Consider the following 24,466-nt stretch of genomic DNA (forward strand, 5'->3'; position numbering starts at 1 on the left):
AATGAGAAACTATTTTGTTCTGTAAACCTTCATCTAAAGTGAGAATAGCAGCACAACTGGAAGAATGTAATCGATGTCACTGAATTGTACACATAGAGACTTTTGAAATGGTGTATCTTTGGCTATGTATATTTTCACCAAAAAAAAAAAAAAAGTCCTCCAAGGGCGAGAAGAGAGAGTGTTGACATGTTGTGGGGTTGTCAACCAATGTCATAAAACAATATGTGTACTGACTGTTTAATGAGAAACTATTTGTTCTGTAAACCTTCACCTAAAATACAGTAAAAAAAAAATAAAGTGAATTAAAGATATACCATTGACTTGAAGAGATTTTGCAATGCTGTTGAGTGAGAAAAGCAAATTCACAAAATGGCATAATGTCCTATATTTGTGAAACACTGACAACTCGCTGTATATGTGTGAATATGAATAAGATTACATAAGCCTGTAGAAAATTGTGGAGATCTATATAGATTTGTCAGAATCAACTTGATGTCAGTGGGTTTATATAGATTGTTATGGAGCCCTGGTGGTCCAGTGATTAAGCATTTGGCAGCTAACCAAAGGGTCGGTGCTTTGAAGCCACCATCCACTCTGTGGGAAAAAGATGTGGCAATCTGCTTTTGTAAAGATTACAGCCTTGGGAACCCTATGGGGCAGTTCTGCTGTGTCCTGTAAGGTCGCTATGGGTCAGAATCAACTCAGTGGCAGTGGGTGGTGGTGTGATATAGATTGTTATGAACATAACCACTTGTAGATTGCTTATATATTTATATTAGATTAGGCACATATCTTCAGAAGCAGATTAACTTGAAGCAAATGGAGCGTCAGTTTAAGTACCCTTCACTTCTGTCTGCCCGTTCCAAGACCCTGGGAAGGACCTTATGCTATATTTTCTGTATAACTTTATCAATAGACTTTAACCTTGATTGGTTAAGACCTCTATCTCTTTTCACTCAGACTTCCCCTCTGTCATATCTCCTCTCCCGTTTGGTGGTGTTGGAGTGGCATTTTGGGACACCACATAAGGGAGAGTTGAGTTGGAAAGAATAGTTTGGTTTTGTTATGGGGGGCTGTTGAATCGAGCTTCATTTATGGAAGAAATTTGATAGAGATTTCTCTGAGTTGACAACAATCATAAATATGTACATATCACTATTGATGAATTGTGAAGCTGAAAGGAACTTTACCAAATAATCAGTGAAACATACTTGATCAACCCTAGCTAGAGTCAAGAATGAATAATCTTTCTATCTTCTCTCCAAAAAAATATATTACAGAATTGTTATGTAAGAGGTGATCTAAGCAAATGAAGGAAAAACTGCGGGGAAAAAATATTACAGAACACTTGACAGTTAATAAAAATACCATGTTTTCTCAATATTGTGATGTAGTACTTTTTAGCTTTTATAAACTTGTATTACATTGTGATTCTTTTCTCATTCACTTTTATGCCCAATTTTATTTTATAATTTTGTAGTTTTCTTAAAGCAAGATCCTCAAATTGTATATTCACTGTGTACAAAGTGTATAGAGTCTTTACAAAACCTAGATCTAACTCTGGGGATATAAATGAGTACATTAAATGAAAAGAAATGAGTAAATGTTTTAGGATTACTTAGTAATGAACTACAGTACTTTGTGAGTGTGTGTGTTTTAAATTAAAAGACAAGTGAATATATGAGAAAAATTATTGAAGTGCAATAAGACATTAAAGTTCTTCCTTAAACATTGCTTCTCTGAGAATTTCTGTTAGAAAATTGTGAGGGACTTGGTGTTCATCTGGCTTACACCTGCTGCTCCAGTGTTGTTTGCATGGCAGAAAACACTGCTATGAGGGATGATCAGCAGAGGGCACTGTTGTGTTGGTCCTGAGGGTGCACCAATGAGTTCTCCGCCTGGAAGGTGCACAGAGACAGGAGAATAAATATTTGATGTGGCAAGCTTAGAGCTGGCTGATGTGTAAGAGAAGAAATTAACACACGCACCCACTGTTGAAGTGAATTGATGAATTACAGATTGTATGTTGGGTAGGTGTCAATAGGGAAAAGCTCGCTAAACAAGATGACCCCTTGGGCTGTTGGCTCAGAAGAAAAGAGGGAAGTGGTTCCAGGAAAAGAGGAAACAAAGATGTTCTAGGAATTTGGCTGAGGATTAACCAAAGATCTTTTGTGGTGGGAAGTACAATAAAACTAAATTAAGTCTTTAGCTTAATTTCATGTTCTAATAAACAGCTCCTTATGTATGACCAGTCCTGAAATTAGCTGAAACAGCTGACTGTCCCTTGACAGTTAAATCTGGATGATATTTATTTGTATAAAAAAAACTAAATTATTATTAAAATAATACACGTACATGATTCAAAGTTCAGATAGTAGGGAAAGACTTATCATGAAAATCAGTAAACTCCAGCCCCATCTCTCCCACCCTGGTCCTGTTATATCAAAGGAAACCACTTTGAATTCTTTGTTTTTAATTCTTTGGGTGGTTTTCACCGTGTTTCTAAGTTAAGTGTAGAAATTATTCTCTGAATTTTCTTAGGGATGAAGATTTAACTTATCTACTTCAGGGCCAAGTACTGTAGTAGTGTATTATGTTTGCTTTTTTTTCTAACGTACCTTGCTTTTCCTGACTCATTTTTTCTACTTAAATATGTATTTTTTTTACTTATTAATCCTTTTTTTCTCATCAGATCAACATATATTTATTATGCAGCTTTTCTGTATATTTTCAAAATAACCTCTCAGAATAATCTCTCAGCTCCACTTTTTTTTTTCCCCATAGAGGCCTCTTTCCCAGGTAGACTGGTGTTTCTGAAGATGTCTTGTAGATCGATCATCCTAGAGCTTTGCTTTGTTGCTTTCTTGAATTATATTCACCAGTTTATTGATACTGTGTGTGTGTATTTTATAATTAAAATATTTGATTGTGTTTTCTGTGAAAATTTACACAGCAAATTTGTTTCCCATTTAACAGTTTCTATAAAATTTGTTCATTGACATTGGTTACATTTTTCACAGTCCGTCAACTTTCTCATTATTTCCTTTCTGGTTGCTGTGTTTCCATTAATCTAGATTCCCGCCCCCTTGTCTCCTCGTCTTTGCTTTTGAACTGTGTATGTTTTTAAAAATTTCTCTCTGGTGTTGTTGAAGCAGATCTTGTGGTAGCTTCCAAAGAAAAGCTTACATGAGAAGTATATTTGTGTCTGGTAGCTTGGCTGAGTATAGAAATCTAATGTATTATTCTAGCTGTCTGTGTTACTGTTAAGAAGTTCAATCTCATATTGATTTTTTTCCTTTTATAAATAAGGTCTTTTACAATCTTGTTTTTTTAATCTTTGATATTCCATAGTTTCAAAATTTTGGTGTAGATCTTATATTTTTTGGGTACTTGGGAGTCCTTTCAATCAGAATTTTTTTTTTTCCCTTGGAGTTCTGGGAAATTTTCTTGCATAATTTGTTTTTTTATTGTGGTAAAAATGTACATAACAAAACACTTGCCAATTCAACAATTTCTACCTGTATAATTCAGTGATATTGACTACATTCTTCATGTTGTGCCATCATTCTCACTATCTTTTGCCAAATCATTCTCCCACCATTAACATAAACTCAATGCCTCCTAAGCAAAAACTCCCCCTTTCCTTCTTCCTCCTACCCCTGGTAACCATTAATAATCTTTGATTTCTATATATTTGACTACTTCATATTTAAGTGAGATCATACAGTATTTGTCCTTTTGTAACTGATTTTGTGAAGTTTCATCCATGTTGTGGCATGCATCAGGACTTCATTTCTCTTATTCCATTGTATGGGTGTACCACATTTTGTTTATCCATTCATCTGTTGATGGACATTATGGTTATTTCCACCTTTTGGCTATTGTGAAAAGTTCTGCAGTGGACATTGGTGTATAGGTTTCTGTTTGCTTTCTGCTTTCACTTCTGGGTATATACTTAGGATTGGGATTGCTGGGTCATATGGTAGTTCTATGCTCAAATTTTGGAGGAACTACCAAACTGTTTCCCACAGTGGCTGCACCATTTTACATTCTCACCAGCAATGGATGAGGGCTTCCAGTTTCTCCACAACCTTGCCAATACCTGTTGTTTTCCATTTTTTGGATCAGTGCCATTCAGATGGGGGTGAGATGGTATCTCATGGTGGTTTTGATAATTTTTCAGTATTTACTTTCTCTGGTTTTTGTGGAACTCTTAATGATTGCACATTCACTCTCATACTGGTGCTGTAAGTCTCTTTCATTTTTATTGTTCCACTTTTTTGGGAGATTTACTCAAATTTATTTTTGCTGTTTTTATTGCCTTTTTTAGCTTGGCTATCATACTTCTAATTTGCAGTAGCTCTTCTGTTAGTTTTAAAAAATAACATCTATTTTATAAACATATTATCATATTATAACTCGCAGGTTATTAGCATTAAAAAAATACTTTTAAAGCTACCTGCACTATCTGTTTCCTCCAGTTTTCCTTGTTTTTCTGTTTTCATTTGGAATCTCTTTTTCATAGTGGGTACTTTCTCCATATAACTGGTAATTTTCTGAAGAGTGGGCATAGACGGCTCACACAGGTGGGTGCTCTGTGAGTATGGGTCAGATGGCAAGCTTCACTTCTGAGTGAAGGACTTTCAAACATGAACGTGTGGAGGGCTTTCTTTCTGTCTTCCTTTGAGGTTTGTATGGTTGCCCCAGAGAATAAACTTTGGCTCTTTGGCCATGGGTGTAGCAGCCTGCCTGTGTGGGTTTCTGTGCCTCCAGGAAAAGGGGACTTGTGGGAGAGGAACAGTGCTGCTTTTATTACGCCTTTTGTTCTAGCCCTTTATAGTTTATCTCATATAGCTTCTCCTGACTCTTAACGCTGATCTCCTGGCTCTGCCCCTCTGTGTACAGACTTTATACACTTTTTGCTTTCCATGCATGCTTCAGACTCCTTTCCATCTTTGATGTGTCCCAACTCCTGAACGTCCTCAGTGTGCAGGCTGAGGCAGTTCTCCCTGTCCACCGTCTTCTCTGACACACTTAGGTGTGTCCACCTTGCCCTGCCTAATAAGTGACCCTCCGAGGACTGGACTGACACATCTTGCCAGAAGTGCATTCTGTAGCTATATCTCGTCTTCCTGCCTCCCAGGCCAGGGCCTTTCCTCAGGCTGCAGTTCTCTCTGTGTGCTCCTGTCTTGCTGCGGTGTGTACTCAGAAGGCATCATGGAGGCATAGGAACAGTTTTTTGTTTGTTTGTTTTTGTTTTTTGCCGAAAGCAGAGTCTATTTTAGAAAAATAAAAAGTTCACTGATGCTTCCTTTCCTATTTTCTAAAAATATGGCTGTATATTTTAAAATTCCTTCCTACTGTCTTAGTGGTGTCTCAGTAGATGCACGGGATACGTGTTTGTGCCCGTTCTCAATTGGAAATCAGAAGCTAAGTGCCCTTTAGATTGTGCCTTTGTTACTGTTAGAATCCCATGCTTGAAGACTTACTTTCCTCATTTCCGTATGTTAGATTCTGATTAGATGACTATTTGAGTGTGTTTCTTTATGAATTTTGGAGCTGTACACTTCGATTTTGTGTGTTTTCCTGTGTGCGTGATAGGCTAATTGGAACAGTCTCTATTAAAATTAAACATTTGACTAGTTTGGCAATTATGTGTGAAATTCAGAGTAATAAAATCATATACAGTGAAACCTGTGAAAGCCGGAACCTGTGTAAGGTGGAAAATGACAGAGAAGGAAACTCAGATATTTTCTGCTAACAGAGTGATTAAAAAGTGGTAAGACTGCACCCTGTCAAAGGTGGAAAACTTGCAGTACTGGAAGAACAAGCCAGTTCCATCGAGTTCCAGCTCTCACAGGTTTTGCTGTAGCTGGATTCAGGATTTTGAAATCTATAAACTTCTTTGATTCTTTGAAACACAAAGAACTGACAGATTTTGCCTAACACTTGGACCTGTAGTAAACTTTTGTACATTGCATACTTGTGAACTCTGTGCCCTAATCAATTAACCTCCTGTTAATCTCCCAGTTTGCCTGCTGCAGTCTAGCTTCCCACCCAGACACTGCTCATCCTTACAGTCTCTGAGCTCTGTTTGTTGGGGAAGGGTCGTTTATGACCAGCTCCGTCCTCCCCTTACAAACACTGGTACTACCACCTTCTCGACTGAGGACGGGGGCATGTGGAACGTGAGCCAGATGATTTAGATGCTTCTCCTTTGATAACTTGATTTCAGAGACCTGTCTCCCATTATTTGACTTGTAGCATGTCAGCCCTCAGGACAGCCTTAAAACTTTATTGATCGGGTTTATTTCCCTCTGTTGGAAAGAGTATATAGAATTCTAAATGGAGAGCCACAGTGTTGGAATTAAATGCAATATATCACAGCATTAGAGTTGTATCCTTGACTTGCTTTGCTTTTCTCTTGGGACAGTGGTAGAATCAGGCCCGCATTGTGAACACTCCTGAAGCCATTGGCCGCCAGGCCAGATGATTTCCTAACAAATACTTGGCTTACTGCCCTCTTAGGGAATAAATGAATTAAGCTCTTTATAAAGACATGAACAGCCTTATTAGGACGTTCAGTGTTTTCAGCTTCCTTCTTAAGTGAGTGTTTGAGTGAAGAAAGGCGAATGGTATCTCACAGGGAGCTGGGTAGAATGGAGGGTTTTCAGAGCCTGGCTATGGACACTGGCCCCACTCTCCTTGTGGAGAGTCTTAAAGAGCCCTTCATTCTTTCAGTAAATATTGAATGTTTACTGCACGTTGGGCACATATAAGCAATGCATTTGCCCATATAATGCAGGAGAATAAGGCAATTGTCTTCAGCTGTCTTTAAACCTTAATGTACATTTATGTTACGATTTTGGAGGTGAGTGTTAAGCTAACTTAGCTTCTGGGTTTCTGGAGGCTTGCTTTAAGGGAAAGTTACACTTTGAGCTGCTACTGTGTTTTAGATTTGCCTCTGGAAGATAGTTGTCAACTTCAATTTTTTTTATAGCTTGAAAATCATACTTCGTCATCGCCTGTGGGTTCTTGCCCTTTTCTTCATTCTAGAGATCAGGCTACTATAGCGCTTTGTGATTTGTGACGGTTGGGTGGCCCCAGACCCATATTTTTGCCAGGCTCTAATTTCCGATAGGAGTCCCTGGGTGGTGCAAATGGTTAATGTGCTTGGCTGCTAACCAAAAAATTGGAGGTTTGAATCCCCCCAAACTCACCTTGGAAGAAAGGCCTGGCAATTTACTTCCAAAACATCAGCCATTGAAAACTCTATGGAGCACAGTTCTATGCTGACACCATGGGGCCACCATTGGTTGGAGTCAACTCATTGGCAGTTGTTTTTTTTAAATTTCCAGCAGGTTTATTCTCATACTTGCCAGATCATAGGAATTACCAAGAGGCATGTATCCAACATATACATAACCAAGTTCCACCCCTGCTGAATCAGAATTGCCAGAGGAGAGGTTTGCAAAGTGGTATTATCATCATACATTGTCCTCGGAATTCTCCGGAAGCTTCCCATCTCCTGAAGATGAAAAGGCCAGTGTGTGGACTTGAGCTAAAGGCCCCAAGTGAGTTGGCCCTTGTCGTCTCTTCAGCTTCATTTCTCTTCATATTTTTCCAAATTCCTTCTACCCAGACTGGCCACCTCACTGTCTTCTAGCAAGAGGAACAATAGGAACTCTCCCACATCAGGGTTTTTGCTCTTGCTATTCTGTGCAAAGCTCTCCCCTGTACATCCACGCGGCTTGTTCCTGCTTCTCCACCTTTCTCAGGGCTTGGCTCAAATGTCAGCTTCTCAATGAAACCTTCCCTGATCCCTCTATTGAAGATAACAACCCCCCCAACCTTCACTGGTATACCAGTTCCATGTCCTCCTTCCCCGACTGATTTTCCTCCTTAGTATTTGTCACCATCTATCGGGTTGTGTTTTATTTATTTTGTAAAATATGACTTCTCCTCTAAATGTAGTTCCCTCCAGGGTATGGCTTTTTGACTGTTTGGCTCCCTGCAGTATCCCCAGTGTCTAGAACAGTACCTACCACATACTTAAAAAATCAAAACCCAAACCTGTTGCCATGGAGTCGATTCCGACTCATAGCAACCTCATAGGACAGAGTAGAACTGCCCCATAGGGTCTCCAAGGAGCGGCTGGTGGATTCGAACTGCTGATCTTTTGGTTAGCAGCCGAACGCTTAACCACTGTGCCAGTAACTGGGGCTCAGTAAATATCTGTTGAAAGGATAGATAGATGAGTTTTTGTCAAGCCCCCAGGTCATTCTTCATGTTAGCCAGTTTGAGGAAACACTGATGTAATGGGTATTTAACAGGGAAACTGGGTAAATCATATGGAAATGTTTTGTTTCTTTCGTTCGTGGTCATTTCTCCCCAAACTTATGACTCTAAGACTTGCTAAATTTCTTGGACTCATATTCAGCCCATTCACTTTCTGACTATAAAATAGCCACACTGGTGCGTATGTGACACATGCAATTAGAATGAGAATCTTTTGGGGGTGATTAAGTCACCTGGGTGAACAAAGTATTCTGGTGGGAAGCTTCTTTATTGGCCCAATTAGCCCTGTAGATGTTCTTTACCCCGGCACCATGAATGGTAATATTTCTGTCATTCTATAAGAGTGTCATCCTATCACTCATCTGTCAGTTTGTCATACTGTGGTGGTTTGAGTTTTGCTCTGATACTGGAAGCTCTGCCCCTGGTATTTCAAATACCAGCAGGTCACCCATGGTGGACAAGTTTCAGTGGAGCTTCCAGACTAAGACAGACTAGGAAGAAAGGCCTGGTGATCTACATCTGAAAACTAGCCAATGACAACCCTGTGGATCACAACAGAATACTGTCTGATACAGTGCTGGAAGATGAGCCCCCCTAGGTTGGGAAGCCCTCAAAATACATAGTGGCCACAGCAATGGACTCAAGCTTACCAGTGATGGTGAAGGTGGCACAGGACTGGACAGTGTATTGTGCCATTGTACATGGTGTCACCAGGAGCCAGAACCAGCTCATGACAACTAATAACAACAATATTAAGAGATGACCCTTGCACCTTAATAGTGTTCAGCTGGGTTGTATTCAAACAGGAGACTTGAACAAATTTACCTCCTCGGTAACTACTCTAAACCCTCACTACTCAAAGTGTGGTCCTTGGGCCAGCAGCATTGGTCTCACCTGGGAACTTGTTAAAATGCAGACTCACAGGCCCATCCCAGACCTACTGAATCTGAATATTTATTTTAACGAGGTCCCCAGGGAATTCTTATGCACCTTAAAGTCTGAGCTGCCTGCCCTAAACTATTCCAGTAGAGTGATTTTGACAGGTGCTGCCTCTAGCTATTTGTAGTTTTAAGTCTTTAATTCTGTAACAGGATCAATGAGGGTTGTATAGTAATGTAAATATTTTTATGCCATATGGTAGCCGTCTATTGGATGAATATTAATTTCCCTGAATTATTGATCATACTGATTCTATCCCAGGAAGCAAATATTTAAGACTCATTTCTTAGTTTCTAACAGAGTGAAAGTGTATTCCCACTGCCCTGATCTTTGCTTTCCTGGCATAAATTGGATTCGCTTCCCCCCAGCTCTCTGCCTTCATGGCAGTCAGAGACACATCGGTCACCTTAAGCACGCGTCGGTATTTTACTCAAGTGGGAAAGGTTCACATATGGAGGGGGTCATGTACCAACTATGTGTGTATGTGTCTGTTCCATCCAGATGGAATCGCAGATTCAAATATTAGCCGTAGATATTGTCAAGCTGCAAGATACTGTCTGTCCATGGTCATAGAATGTGTGAATTTTCATGTTTTCTTTAGTGATAAATGTCGGTTGCTTTATTTCAGTGGTTAGAACTGCCTTAAGTGGACACATGATGCTCTGTTTGACTTGTTTGTCCTCTTAGCTGTAATTAAGAAAGCTTTGTACTGTGAGCAGTCACAGATAAGAGCTTGAAATATTTCCTTACTTTTTAATGAGTTTAACGTCAGCTAGTTTATTCTGGTTGGCAAAATTTTGCAGTGACATCTATAATACCCCATTGGGCTAGATAAATGAGTTACGGGTTCCATGTAAGCACGTTTTTCTAGCTAATTCAGTTATAGCCATTCAAGTGTCATATTCTTTAAGTTTGAACCATTTTACAGGTGATTTTTATTATTTAGCCAATTCATCCTTAGCACCTTAAGCAGAAGACGGCTAAACATGACTTTGCCTTTAAGACATCTCTGATCATTATGTATCGCGAAACACCAGGCTGCTATACAACGGGATGATTTCTCTGAGGCAGTGGCAACAATAGCATATGGACTATTTCCTGCTCTAGCAAATGACCTCAGACTGCTATATTTTTTTGAGTTGTCATCTTTGGTTTGATTTTGTCATTGGTGCAGTGGTTAAGTGCTCGGCTGCTAACTGAAAGGTCACTGGTTCGAACCTACCGGTCACTCCACGGGATGAAGATGTGGCGGTCTGCTTCTGTAAGATTACAGCCTTGGAAAACCATGTGGGGCAGTTCCATTCTGTCCTGCAGGGTCACTATAAGTCAGAACCAACTCGACAGCCATGGGTTTTTTATGATTGGTTGCTGCTAGGTCTTAAGTAGTAGTACATATGCTTCTAGCATATTCTGTCTCAGCCCTCTGCCCTTCTCCTTTGTTGCTTCTAATATTGTGTCCTTGTAATCTGATGAATAATCTTGCTAGAAATGTATTTCAGTTAAGAGTAGGCTCAGAGTCATGCCTTCAGAGGGTGAGCTATGGGTCAAGTGTGTACTTTTATGGAATCCCTGGGTGGTGCAAACGGTTAACTTACTCAGCTGCTGACTGAATGGCTGGAGGTTCAAGTCTACCGAGAAGGACCTCGGAAGAAAGGCCTGGTGATCTATTTTTGAAAAAGCAGTCATTGAAAACCTATGGAGCGCAGTTCTACTCCGACACACATGGGGTTGCCCAATTGACTGGACAGCAACTAGTCTGGTTTACGTACTCTTATGGTTTGATGAGCCTTTGAGCAGCCAAGGGAAGTATGGTTCATTTTACCCCTTCAGGTTATTTAGTTTATGCCTTTGGTTTATTTCATTGTTCATTAACTATCAGCTATGTGCTATGTTCTAGGAACATACAAAGTTGAAGTAACCATTCTTTTCTTTTTGGGTTTTTGTGCTTTAAGTGAAAGTTTACAGCTCAAGTTAATTTCTTATACAAAAATTTATATGCGTATTGTCTTGTGACATTAGTTGCAGTCCCCACAGTGTGACAGCACACGCCCTCTTTCCACCCCGGGTTCCCTGTGTCCCTTCAGCCAGTTCCTGTTTCTTGCTGCCTTCCCATCCTGCCTGCGGACAGGAGCCGCCCCTTTGGTCTCGTCTATCTGACTGAATGAAGAAACACATTCCTCAAGTGTATTTTTTTTTTGTTTTATAGTCCTGTCTAATCTTTGTCTGAAGAGTGGGCTTTGGGATGGTTTCAGTTCTGGGTTAACAGAGCGTCCAGGGGCCATAGTTTCAGGGGTTCCTCCAGTCTCCGTCAGACTGTTAAGTCTGGTCTTTTTACATGAATTTGACTTCTGCTCCACACTTTTCTCCTGCTCCATCCAGGACTCTCTGTTGTATTCCCTGCCAGGGCGGTCATTGGTGGTAGTCGGGCACCATCTAGTTCTTCTGGTCACAGGCTGATGGAGTCCCTGGTTTAAGTGGACTTTTAGTCTCTTGGGCTAATATTTTCCTTGTGTTTTTGGTGTTCATCATTCTCCTTTGCTCCAAGTGGGATGGGACCAAGTGATGCATCTTCCATGGCCGCTTGCGAGCTTTTAAGACCCCAGACCAAAGTGGGATGCAGAACGTTTTCTTAATAAACTTCGTTATGCCAGTTGACCTAGATGTCCCCCAAAATTATGGTCCCAAGGCCCCAGCCCCAGCTACTCTGTCCCTCCAAGTGTTTGGATGTGTCCAGTAAACTTCTTAGCTTTTGTTTTGGTCCAGTTGTGCTGACTTCCCCTGTATTGTGTGTCGTCCTTCCCTTCACAGACATTGATCCTCGTCTACTATCTAGTTACTGAATCCCCTTTCTCCTCCCTCCCCACCCTCGTAACCATCAAAGAATGCTTTTTTCTGTGTTTAAACCTTTTCTTGAGTTCTTCTAATAGTGGTCTCATACATATATTTGTCCTTTTATGACTGACTAATTTCACTCAGCATAATGCCCTCCAGATTCATCCATGTCGTGAGATGTTTCACGGACTCCTCATTGTTCTTTATCATTGGATAATATTCCATTGTGTATATGTACCATAATTTGTTTATCCATTTGTCCATTGATGGGCACCTAGGTTGTTTCCATTTTTTTCCTATTGTGAACAATGCTGCAGTGAACATAGGTGTGCATATGCATAGTTGTGTGGCGGCTCTTATTTCTCTAGGATGTATTCCTAGGAGTGGGATTGCTGGATCCTTATGATACTTCTGTTTCTAGCTTTTTAAGGAAGCGCCAAATCAATTTCCAAAGTGGTTGTAACATTTTACATTCCAACCAGCAGTGCATAAGTGGTCCAGTCTCTTCACAACCTCTCCAACGTTTATTATTTTGTGTTTTTTGGATTAGTGCCAGCCTTGTTGGGGTAAGATGGTATCTCATTGTACTTTTGATTTGCATTTCTCTAATGGCTGATGACTGTGAGCATTTTCTTATGTGTCTGTTAGCTGCCTGAATGTCTTCTTTGGTGAGGTGTCTGTTCATATCCTTTGCCCATTTTTCAATTGGGTTATTTGTCTTTTTGTGGTTGAGGTGTTTCAGTATCTTGTAGATTTTAGGGATTAGACCCTTATTGGATATGTTGTAGCCAAAATTTTTTTCCCAGTCAGTAGGTTCTCTTTTTACTCTTTTGGTGGTCTTTTAATGAGAGTAAGTGTTTGATTTTTAGGAGCTCCCAGTTACCTAGTTTCTCTTCTGGTATTTGTGCATTGTTAGTTATGATTTGTGTACTATTTATGCCATACATTAGGGCTTCTAGCATTGTCCCTACTTTTTCTTCCATGATCTTTATCACTTAAAATTTTGTATTTAGGTCTTTGATCCATTTTGAGTTAGTTTTTGTGCATGGTATGAGGTATGGGTCCTGTTTCATTTTTTTCCAGATGGATATCCAGTTATGCCAGCACCATTTTAAAGAGACTATCATTTCCCCATTTAATGGACTTTGGGCCTTTGTCAAATATCAGCTGCTCATAGGTGGATGGATTTACATCTAGGTTCTCAGTTCTGTTCCATTGGTCTATGTGTCTGTTGTTGTACCAGTTCTAAGCTGTTTTGACTACCATGGTGGTATAATAGGTTCTAAAAATCAGGAAGTGTGAGACCTCCCACCTTGTTCTTCTTCAGTAATGCTTTATTTATCCTGAGCCTCTTCCTTTTCCATATGAAGTTGGTGATTTGTTTTTCCATCTCATTAAAAAATGCTGTTGGAATTTGGATCAGAATTTAACTGTATATGGCTTTGGGTAGAGCTGAATTTTCACAATGTTGAGTCTTCCTATCCATGAGCAAGGTATGTTTTCCACTTAAGCAGGTCTCTTTTGGTTTCCTGCAGTAGTGTTTTGTAGCTTTCTTTGTATAGGTCTTTTACGTCTCTGGTTAGGTTTATGCCTAAGTACTTTATCTTCTTGGGGGCTATTGTAAATGATATTGATTTGGCGATTTTCTTTTCAAAGTTCTCTTTGTTGGTGTAGAGGAATCCAACTGATTTTTGTATGTTTATCTCATATCCTGATACTTTGCTGAAATCTTCTATTACTTCCAGTGGTTTCCTTGTTGATTCTTTGGGGTTTTCTGTGAATAAGATCATATCATCTGTGAATAGGGATTCTTTTACTTCTTCCTTACCAATTTGGATGCCCTTTATTTCTTTTTCTTGCCTTATTGCTCTGGCTAGGACCTTCAGCACAAAGTTGAAAATAGGCCTCAGGTGTATGCTGTGTTGTCTTATGCTAATGAAGGCATGTGGTGTTGAATCAGCCCACACAGGTCTAGGCAGGGATGAAGGGTGCTACAACTCCATGGACCCCTTATGCCAGTGCCTAGGCAAAGGTGCAGGGCCTGCCCTGAGTTCCCGGCTTAGGTCCCGTGGCATTTTGTTAAGCCTTGAGACTGGTTTAGGCACAGATAGCCCTGAGTTCCATCTTAGGGGGCTTGGCAGTTGTTGAATACTGCCAGACAGGTGTTGTAGTGGAGCGGGGTGGGTGGTGGGTGAGGAGAAAGAGGCACTTCTCCACTGCGAAAGTCCTGGAGGAGGAGGGGTTATTTTGACCCCACGTGGTAGGTTCCGCGCTTGCACTTAACTTTCGCAGGTCCAGCACTGCTTCCGCTGGGCTCCCTAGGCTTGTACAGACTCTCGGCCGCTTGGCCTCTCCCGATGTGGTGAGACACATCCTGAACTGCTTGCTTCAGCCCATGTTTGCCAGCCAACCCAGCCAGCAGGGTGCCAGCAACCTCATGACTGGCACTACTTCGCTGCTTTTGAATTGTCTCTTCTTCCCCTTGCCACTCAGTCTGACTCTTCAATTTTGTCTTTGATAATCAGGGCTCCTAGATTGTCATATATAATTGATTTACTTGTTTTTTTGTGTCTTTGTTGTAAGAGAGACGGCATCTTGGCCCCACCTCTCTGAAGTAACCATTCTTGCTGTTCCCATAATCTACTCTGGATATAGGTAAATAAATATAAGGCAAAGCATAGACCATGATATAGGTGTAAATTCCATACTGTGGGCTTAGAGGAAGAATGTTGTTGCTGTGTGCTGTCAAGTCAGTTCCAACTCATAGCAACCCCATGTGACAGAGTAGAACTGGTAGAACAAAGGGTTTTCTAGGCTATAATCCTTATGGGAACAGATCACCAGGTCTTTTCTCCCATGGAGCGGCTGATGTGTTCAAACAGCTGATCTTTTGGTTAGCAGCCAAATGCTTAACCATTACACCTCCAGAAACACACTTACTATAAACTCAATTAAACTTGATGGAAAATATGAGGCTTGATGGGACAGTAAGTTAGGAAGGAGAGTTTACCCAGGAGAGACAGAGCAGAAGGGAGAATATGTCCCAGGTGGAAGCAAAAGTGTGAGCAAAGGTGGCGAAATAAAGGGTATGTCGAAGGAGTGGAATTTGCTCAGGTGTGGTTGAAACATAAAATATCCATGGTGGGTGTCCAGAGGGACATATTGAACTATGATTCACATGGGCCATGCTTTGTAGAGTTGACTCTACACTGAGTCCAGTGGTTACCTAATAAGAACTACAGTGCCAAAAATTCTGGAATGTTTCTTCTACTTTGCTCATGTGAGTTACTCAGTTGATGCATTCATATTTGGAACATGTACCACTTTATGTTTTGTGAGTCTTGAAATATTATCTTTTTTTTTTTTTTTTAACAAACATTCTTTACATGCTTACTATATACGTAGCACATAGCTCCTAGAAGGTGGGGACATTTTCCAGCTTATAATGTTTGAAAATTAAATGAACACATGTATACCAAAGTTTGAAACAAAGATCATGTTAGAAAATTTTCTTATCAGGTTGTCCTTTTACAAAATAACACCTGTGTACCAGAGAGTCAGCATGCCAGTTTGTCCTGAGTTTTGGAACATTTTGTTATTAAAGTTACTTGTCCCAATCCTAGGTATATATACACTCAAAAGAATTGAAAGCAGGGACACAAACAGAAACTTGGACACCAGTGTTCATTACAGCACTATTCACAATAGCCAAAAGGTGGAAACAACCTAAATGTCCATCAGCAGTTGCATGGATAAACAAAATGTGGTATGTACATACAATGGAATGTTATTCAGCCGTAAAGTGAAATGAAGTCCTGATACCTGCCATGCCATGGATGGATCTTGAAAACATGATTCTGAGTGAAACAAGTCAGTCACAAAAGGCCAAATATTGTATGATCCAACTTGTATGAAATTTATTTGTGGTTACCAGGGGCTGGGAAGAAGAGGAAAAGAGGAGTCATTGCTTAGGGGACGTTGAGTTTCTTATTTATTAGTTTGTATTACATGTTTAATGGTAAAATAATTTGAAAACTGATGGTAGTGATAGTTGTACAACATGATGAATGTAATCACTGTCACTGAATTGTACATGTAAAAAATGTTGAATTGGCAAAAATTCTGTTATATATATACATATACGTGTACAATTAAAAAACGTTTTTGAAACTTTGTTTTGTTCTTGTTTTTAGAGTTTACATCATTAGCTGATAGTCGTATTTCTCTTTATCCTTGTAGTACGGCCAAGTACAGCGTGTTGACATTTCTACCTCGATTCTTGTATGAGCAGATTAGAAGAGCTGCTAATGCCTTCTTCCTCTTCATTGCCTTATTACAGGTAATTTTAAAAAATTATGTAAAATTTGGAACCTTAATTACATGCAAAATAAGATTTTGCTAAAAGGCACCTAACTGAAAATTGTTACAATATCTGACTGTAGTTTATTTCCTTCCTCCATCCATTGTGTGACAGAGTGAACAGAAATGATCTTGGTACTGCCTCCGGGACAATTGCAGTTGCTAAAAGAGGCACTGACCAAATGGCTCTAGAGTCATACCTTTCACCCTTTCTTGTTCCAAACACGTAGTAATGTTGGCTTAAAAAAATAAAAGTCAAATGCATAGCTAGTTTTAAAATTAAGGTAGTAATTTTTGTGTAACAAATAGAACAGAACTGCAAAAAATAATAATTTCTTCATTGTGGAGAGGATTTTAATGTACCAACTTCTCTTTTGGTCTCTTACCTTGCAGCAAATTCCAGATGTATCTCCAACAGGAAGATATACCACCCTGGTGCCATTGATCATTATTTTAACAATCGCAGGCATCAAAGAGATTGTAGAAGATTTTGTAAGTTTTTGTCTGGCTAGTAAAACCATTATATTGAATATATCTTATTTATTGCTTTGTATTACATGTTTATCACAGGAAATTGGGCTGTAGTGTAACCAGCCACTGAAAACTCATGATGGTATTTTTTGAGAAGGAGTGTATATACAAAGTGTCTTAAACACATATACAGTGGCACAGTAGTTCAAACTATGTTTTCAAATGTTAGGTCTCAGCACCCCCTTTGATGTTCCTTACATCTCACTTCAGAACTTGCTAATATGAGAAACAAATGAAGGGTTGTAGTTCTGTCTAGCATAGCAGTATTGTGTCTGAGGTCATTTTATAAGACTCTTTTTCCTCCTCACACTTATTCCAGAAAATAGAGTTCCAACTTCATTGGCTACAATATTCTCTCTTCCTCTTTACTTCTCTCTCTGTGTTCTCTCTCTATCTTTCTTTTCTCTGGCCTTCACACACACACACACATACCCTTCTGGGAATAGGTAAATAAATGTAATACATATCGAAACAAAGGTACTTTGAACAAAGGTACTTTATCAGTAAAATAAATTACGTTGCTTGCTGTTTGGATTATCATCCTTAGTAATTCTTTTACTCTGATTTAAAGCAAATGAGGAGGGAGAAGTTTATGCTTCAAAGTGCTTGATAATTGCTAGACCCAGAATATAATCATTTGAAGTAGCATAGACCGCATCTAAATCTAGTGTGTGCTAGATCACAAAACTGTTGAACTGAATTCGTGTTGTTGGCAGTTAGTTTCCCTGCCCCTGCTTTAATTTCCTGATCTTACTGTTTGCTATTTCAGTTATTCATTTGTAACTTTTGACTCTAAGAACTTTTTTTCTTTCTGTGACAGAAGCGACATAAGGCTGACAATGCAGTTAACAAAAAGAAAACAATAGGTAAGGTACCAGGCTGAATCCCTTAAGAATAAGGTCTATACTTAAGGAATTTTAAGGAACAAGTAGTTAATGATATTGAGATAAATTGGAAAAATTATTTATAAAATATTTTAATGGAGGAGGAAAATGACAAACACATTAAACAAAACGTTAGTCCTGGTAACTAAGATTTGAACAGGATTTGGGCACTTTAGAATTTTAGAAAATGTAATTTTCAGGAAATAGACAGCTTTTAAAAAGTTCCTGGCCTGCATGTCCTTGGTTTGTAATCTCTCCTTCCCTCCCTCGACCCACTTTTCATTGTATTGCTTTGTAGAACATCAGCTCTGGTTTGTATGGTTTTAATCTTGCAGCAGTAGGCTTATTTATTTTTTCTTTCTCCTGTACTGAACATGAATAGATTTAACATATATATGGGCATATTTACTTATGTGTATGTGTTAATGTATATATGTTACGTAGATACATACATTAGGGCTCCATTTTTGGGGGGAGAAGGCATTATGCCTCTGTCATGGATTGAATTATGTCCCCCCAAAAATATGTGTATCAGTCTGGCTGGGCCATGGTTCCCAGTATTGTGTGATTTTCCTATACATTGTAATTCCTGCCTTTATGATGTTAATGAGGGAGGATGGGCTGAAGTTGTGTTAGTGAGGCAGGACTCAGTCTACAGGATTGGATTGCGTCTGAGGCAATCTCTTGAGATATAAAAGACTGAGGTGAGCAGAGTGACAGGCGGACCTCATGCCACCAAGAAAGCAGTGCCAGGAGCAGAGTGTGTCCTTTGGACCCGGGGTCCCTGCCCAGAGAAGCTCCTAGTCTGGGGGAACATTGATGAGAAGGCCGACAGAGAGAAAGCCTTCCCCTGGAGCTGACACCCTGAATTTGGACTTTTAGCCTACTTTACTGTGAAGAAATAAATTTCTCTTTGTGAAAGCTACCCACTTGTGGTATTTCTGTTGTAGTAGCACTAGATGACTGAGATAACCTCTATATCAAAATATGGACTTTGTTGATATAGCATATTAGAATTAATAAACAGTTTTAAAAGGAACCTTTTGGATTTTGGAGAACTGATTTTATTTTGATTATCACCAATAATAACCAATACTTTGTTTTTTCTTTTTCAGTGTTAAGAAATGGTATGTGGCATACCATTATGTGGAAAGAGGTAAAAACTAATTTTAAAGATATGCCAGAAAGTAATTGTTTGGAGACTTGTAATTAATGTCTAGCGTTGATTACAATATAAAATTTGTGTTAAGATGCAAGTCACGTCCGTATCATGTGAGTTCTGTATTGTGGAGTTTTTCTGTAGACTGACTTAGAGCTGATGCGTGGACCTTGTTCCTCTGCCTCTTCTAGCTGGAGCTCACACTGTCCACTCAGAGTTGTGAACTTCATTGCTCCTGGTGGATGTTTGTGAAATCTCAAAGCAACTTTCAAGTTTATAAATCCAATTTGGGAAATATTTTTCCCTGGTCCTCTACTATTCGATATTTTTGTTTCCTTTCTTTAAAAAAAAATTGTGAGATTCTTATGTTTAATGTTTTTGGTGGAAACAGTTTTGGGTTTATGATAATCATTAGATATAGAGTGGTGGAGTAGGGGTTGAAAATCATCTTGTTTCAATTCCAAGGATGGGGTGGTTTAGCATGACTAATAGTTACTGCTTTTAATTTGACAACATCAAGGAACGATTTGTCTCTACATCCCTGGAAGTGTGAGGTTTGGAGGGTCTGAGAAGTTTTTGTGGATTTGTCAGTTGTTTATAGTGACGAATAGAACATTTAGAAGAAATACACTGTGCCATCTGGGTATTTTGTACCTGATAAGATAAGCCTCTTCAATGAGTCTCTGATTTAGCTGGACCTTCTTAATAGCTACAGGATGTTTTGGGGGATAACTCTCATTACTTCAGGATTCAAAGCTGATAAATATGATGTGAAAAGAAAACTACTCATTAGAAGGATAACTTAAAATAGTTTCTCTTGCTCAACATTTAATAAACAATGTGTTAAAATACCGCCTTGTTGTTAGTTGCCTTTGAGTTGATTATGACTCATGGCGACGCCATGTGTGCAGAGTAGAACTGCTCCATAGGGTTTTCAAGGCTGTGACCTTTCAGAAGCAGATCTCCAGGCTTTACTTCCTAGGTGCCTTTGGCTGGGTTTGAACGTCCAACCTTTTGATTAGTTCAGTGCTTAGCCATTTGCACCACCCAGAGAATCTTTAATACTGCCACTGGACTATTATATCCAAAAAAATGCCCACAGTATGATAACTGCAGCAAGCATTTTAGTTCTTTTTGCTTTGGCTTTGTTTTAGGAGAACCACCCACCGTTTACAGAAGTCCCCCTTTACAGTACTTTGTGATAACATCTTAACTTCTGTAGCAGCGTAGAACTCCTGTATTGGCAAACGTTGACCTCACTCTCGTTTGGAAGTGAGGTGGTTCTTAGTGAAGAGGTTGGAAGTTCTTGACTTCACAGAAGGTGGAAACCTTCCAATGCTATGAGGAATTCAAGGGTTCTGCGGCACTCTGAAATCGCCCCTCAGTTTCTCTTGCAGTCCTCTTGTCGCTGCCTTCCCTAGAAGGGATCAGTATGGGCAGGAATGATTGGGATATGGGGTGCTGGGCACTGCTGGAAACATCAGAGAATGGGGTGATGGTCTCTGGAGTCTGAGTCCGGGAGTGGATGGCCTCGCAGACCCGCAAAGTGGATACCCTCACACACATTTGGAGAGAAACAAAATCTGTTATATGCTTTGTCACATGCATTTTTTTTTTCAATTAAAAATATATTTTGTTTGCTCTTAGCGTGTGCCAGAGACTATGCTAGGCATTGCGGGTACAGAGAGGAATAACGCTTGGCTCCACCCATGAGGAGTCTTGAGAAGTGGGTCTCCAACTTCAGTGGACATCACAGACCCCTGTGTTTTCTGTAAAAAAACACAGATGACTGGGCCCCATTCCCCAGCTTCTGATTTGGTGGAGCCAGAATGAGGCCTTGGAACATGCATTTTCACTAAGTTCCCAGGTGATGCTGTTGCTGCCAGCCTGGGGCCCACACTCACAACGCTGGTGGAGTGGAAGTGGTGGGCAAGTGAGTATAGTCCGATGCAGGGGCTCAGCTCTGTGGAGGGGTGCGCTCCAGGGGCTACGGGAACATCTGGTAGGTCGGGATTCAGGTCAGGAAGGTGTCCCTCCTGAGCTGGATATATTCTCTTGAAGGAGGAGTAGGAGGTAGCCAGTTTCAAAGGGAAGTGTTCACGACAGGGAGCTAGGTAAAATCTCTGGGGTATGGGAAAGTCAGCAACGTGCAAATCCATGAGTAGCTCAGTGCAGAGGTGGGAATACTGGTGATGAGAGGGCCTTATACTCGGGCAGTGGTAACAGATGCCAGAGATGTATGGCAAGGTGGAGGTGGCCATCTTTAAGGTCCCAAAAGCAACACAACTTTCATACGAAATGCTGACGCTCACATTAGAATCCTGCCAGGGAAGCCCTGGATGTAGCTATGGAGTTATGGAATGCTGAGAGGCAGCTTTTGTGTGGCTCTTGATAGCTTTGATTGGCTTTGACAAGATCATTTTAGTTTCTTCTTCAAAATTAAGAGACTTGTGAAACCTTCTGAAGCCAGAGTAGATTCAGCAACCTGGGGTGGGGTGGGACTCATTCCCACCATAAGAGTTCTTGTTTTTAGGTAGTTTCACATAGTCAAGGAGTCCCTGTGTGGTGCAGAGGGTTAGGGCACTCAGCTGCCAACTGAAAGATTAGAGGTTTGCTTCCACCCAGAGGTACCTTGGAAGAAAGGCCTGGTGAGCGACTTCCAAAAAATCAGCCATCGAAAACCCTGTGGAACACAGTTCTACTCTGACACACATGGGGTTGCCGTGAGTTGGAATCAGTTCCACAGCAGCTGGTTAGACACTCAAGGTGCAATCATGTGTAAGAACATAAAATAAAAAACTATTTTCAAACAAAATCCCAAGTAATTGTTTCTCAAATGTGTGAAACTTCTTTGTACTTCGTTACTGGAATATGACTATTTCTTTATTTTTAAAGTAAAGGTGGGAGAAAGTCATAATTTCCCTTATCCTCCCACTTTGAATTAAAAACAAAATAAATCCACCGCCTTTTATTTTTTGAAAATATGGCTCCTTTTCCTTCTGAGTGGTTTTTACTAATTATCGCTTGTGATATTTTTCTGTGTAATTAAACTATTTATATGAAATATATTTACTTTTAAAAAACATTTCCAGGTTACATTGGTATTCCTTGCTTTCGTACTGATGGCCATTAAAATAACTATGTAGTATCTGTTCTTTATGAAGGGATATCTGTCCTCTTTTTAATGGAATGTACTTGAATTAAATGCTTCCCCTTTGCTGTTAAACTGGATTCTAGCTACAAATGCACAGTGAGCCTAGAATTTAATTTTTACTATCCTTCTCTGTGTTAAGGAGCTCTGGTGGCACAGTGGTTAAGAGCTCAGCTGCTAATGCAAAAGTTAGCATTTCGAACCCACCAGCTGCTCCTTGGGGGGAAAGATGTGGCAGTCTGCTTCCATAAAGATTTACAGCTTTGGAAGCCCTATGGGAGCAGTTCTGCTCAGTCCTATGGGGGCTCTAAGAGTTAGAGCCAACTTGACGGCAATGGGTTTGGTTTGGTTTTCTCTAGTTGACCCAGATTACTTAGCCTTCCCCCGACACTTTGACAAGCAACTTGAAGCACTTCTGAGACACTTCCTTTCTCCCAACGGAGAATTAAACATGGACATCTGCTAAGGGTCATTCTCCTAACTTCTAAGATCCAGTCATTTTACATGAGTATTTGCATCATTTGAAATTGTTGATTATAAGAGAATAGTAACGTGGGTTAGAATAGAAAACAAAAAGCGTGTGTCCATTTTAAGATTGTTTTGAAATTACTTATGAGGTAGAAATGACCTTTCTTCTTGTGTCATCAGAGAATTCTAATACTCCTGATGTTCACATTTATAGTGTCCATTTATGAGTCCCTGCGGGGGAGTAAGTGATTAATTTGATGTGCCTGGCTGTTAACCAAAAGGTTGAAGGTTTCAGTCCACCAAGAGGCACCTCAGAAGAAAGTCCTTCCAAAAACTCAGCCATTGAAGACCTTATGGGGCACGGTTCTTCTTTGACATATATGGGGTTGCCATGTGTTGGAGTTGACTCCATGGCAACTGGTTTTCCTGGTAGTGTCCATTTAGTTACATTCATGCTGTTAGTGACTGACACCAACACACACCTGTTTCTTGTAGGGTGCTTTAATCACTGCAGTAGCCTTGCAAGGCCAGTGGCACTATTTTTGCCATTTTTAAGTGAGGAGACTGAAGCTCTGAGGTTAAGACACTTTCTATGTTCACGGTCATGTTTGTGAAGCTGGAACTTGACCTAGGCCTCCCTGACTTGAAAGTCCATATTCTGTCCAACACGGCTGAGATGTCAGGACTGCTCAAGCAGATCCTACCTTCATTGCCAGTTGCACCAAACCAGTCCAGGGAGGCTGAGATCATCCACCTCTGATGCCAAATGTGTGGTGGATGATAAATCCTATTCCACATGCCAGCTACGTCCTGCGGAAATTTCAGCTTTCCTCCTCTGGTCAGTTTAGACCGTAGCTGCCAGCATGGCCCCCTCTCTCTCTCATCCCCATTCACCTGGTGCTAGGTCAGTGGGTACCCACTCGTTCTCTTTCCCATCCCTATTCACCTGGGGCTAGGTTAGTGGGTACTGGCTCCTTCTTTCTCTCATCCCCCTTTACCTGGAGCCAGGTCAGTGGGTACCCACCCCTTCTCTCTCTTATCCCCATTCACCCAGGGCCAAGTCAGTGGGTAATGTCCCCTCTGTTTCTCATCTCCATTCACCTGGGGCCAGGTCAGCAGGTACTGATCCCTTCTCTCTCTAGTCCCCATTGACCTGGGCTAGTTCTGGGTGCACCCGCCCCATCTGTTAGGTCCAGTAATCTATTGTAACAACTCACACACTCCAGGGAAAGAGCTGTCTTTAGTCTAGGAGGAAAAAAGATACAAATACATAGGGTGGGGTCCAGGAGGGATCTTGGTGCAGAACGTCCACGTCCCTAGGGAACATGCCTACCCTCTTGAGAGCAGATGTTCACTCTCATCACCCAAGAAGCTCCTGAGCCTTTGTCGTCCACGGCCTTTTTCAGCCTCATGACGTGCCCATGATAGATGACATCATACCTCCTATGGTTCAGGCAGTATCAGGCTTCCAAGTGATCCCACTTGGGCTGGTCTAGCCCTACTCATTGGCTTCAGTGGGGTCCAGCTGTCAAAGAACCAGGACCAATGGTGAAATTGCTTACTGCAAAGGTGGTTCTACACCACGCAACAACACTTCTGTGTTGTTACTGAAAACGTTTATAGATACCTGGCTATCGTGCTCATGGTTTAGAGACTAAAGCCTGTTTTCCTGCATTGGAACCTTCTGTTCAATGCAGGGGTAGATTAACCAGTAAACAAACTATGCATGGGCTTACAGTCAGTAAGGAACGCATGGATTTATTTGTGTTTTCTTACTAATCTGTAGTGCACAATTTCACATGAGTTTTACCACACTGCCCAGCTGCATGCTGCTGTAGATATGTT

At 40.5% G+C, this 24,466-nt stretch overlaps 1 protein-coding gene across 2 annotated transcripts in view; it reads left to right on the forward strand.

The window, feature by feature from the left end:
* Positions 1-24,466, forward strand: part of LOC101344421 (phospholipid-transporting ATPase IB) — a 685,896-nt gene that overhangs the window by 45,389 nt on the left and 616,041 nt on the right. For both annotated transcript variants that reach the window (XM_023740920.1, XM_004386566.1), the window contains exons 2-5: positions 16,309-16,408; positions 16,822-16,920; positions 17,780-17,825; positions 18,959-18,999. In XM_023740920.1, coding sequence (XP_023596688.1) covers positions 16,309-16,408; positions 16,822-16,920; positions 17,780-17,825; positions 18,959-18,999 — 286 coding nt within the window. The remainder of the gene's footprint in view (positions 1-16,308; positions 16,409-16,821; positions 16,921-17,779; positions 17,826-18,958; positions 19,000-24,466) is intronic.

The sequence above is a fragment of the Trichechus manatus genome, unplaced genomic scaffold, assembly GCF_000243295.1.
Source record: "Trichechus manatus latirostris isolate Lorelei unplaced genomic scaffold, TriManLat1.0 scaffold00168, whole genome shotgun sequence".
In the NCBI taxonomy this organism is placed as follows: Eukaryota; Metazoa; Chordata; class Mammalia; order Sirenia; family Trichechidae; genus Trichechus; species Trichechus manatus.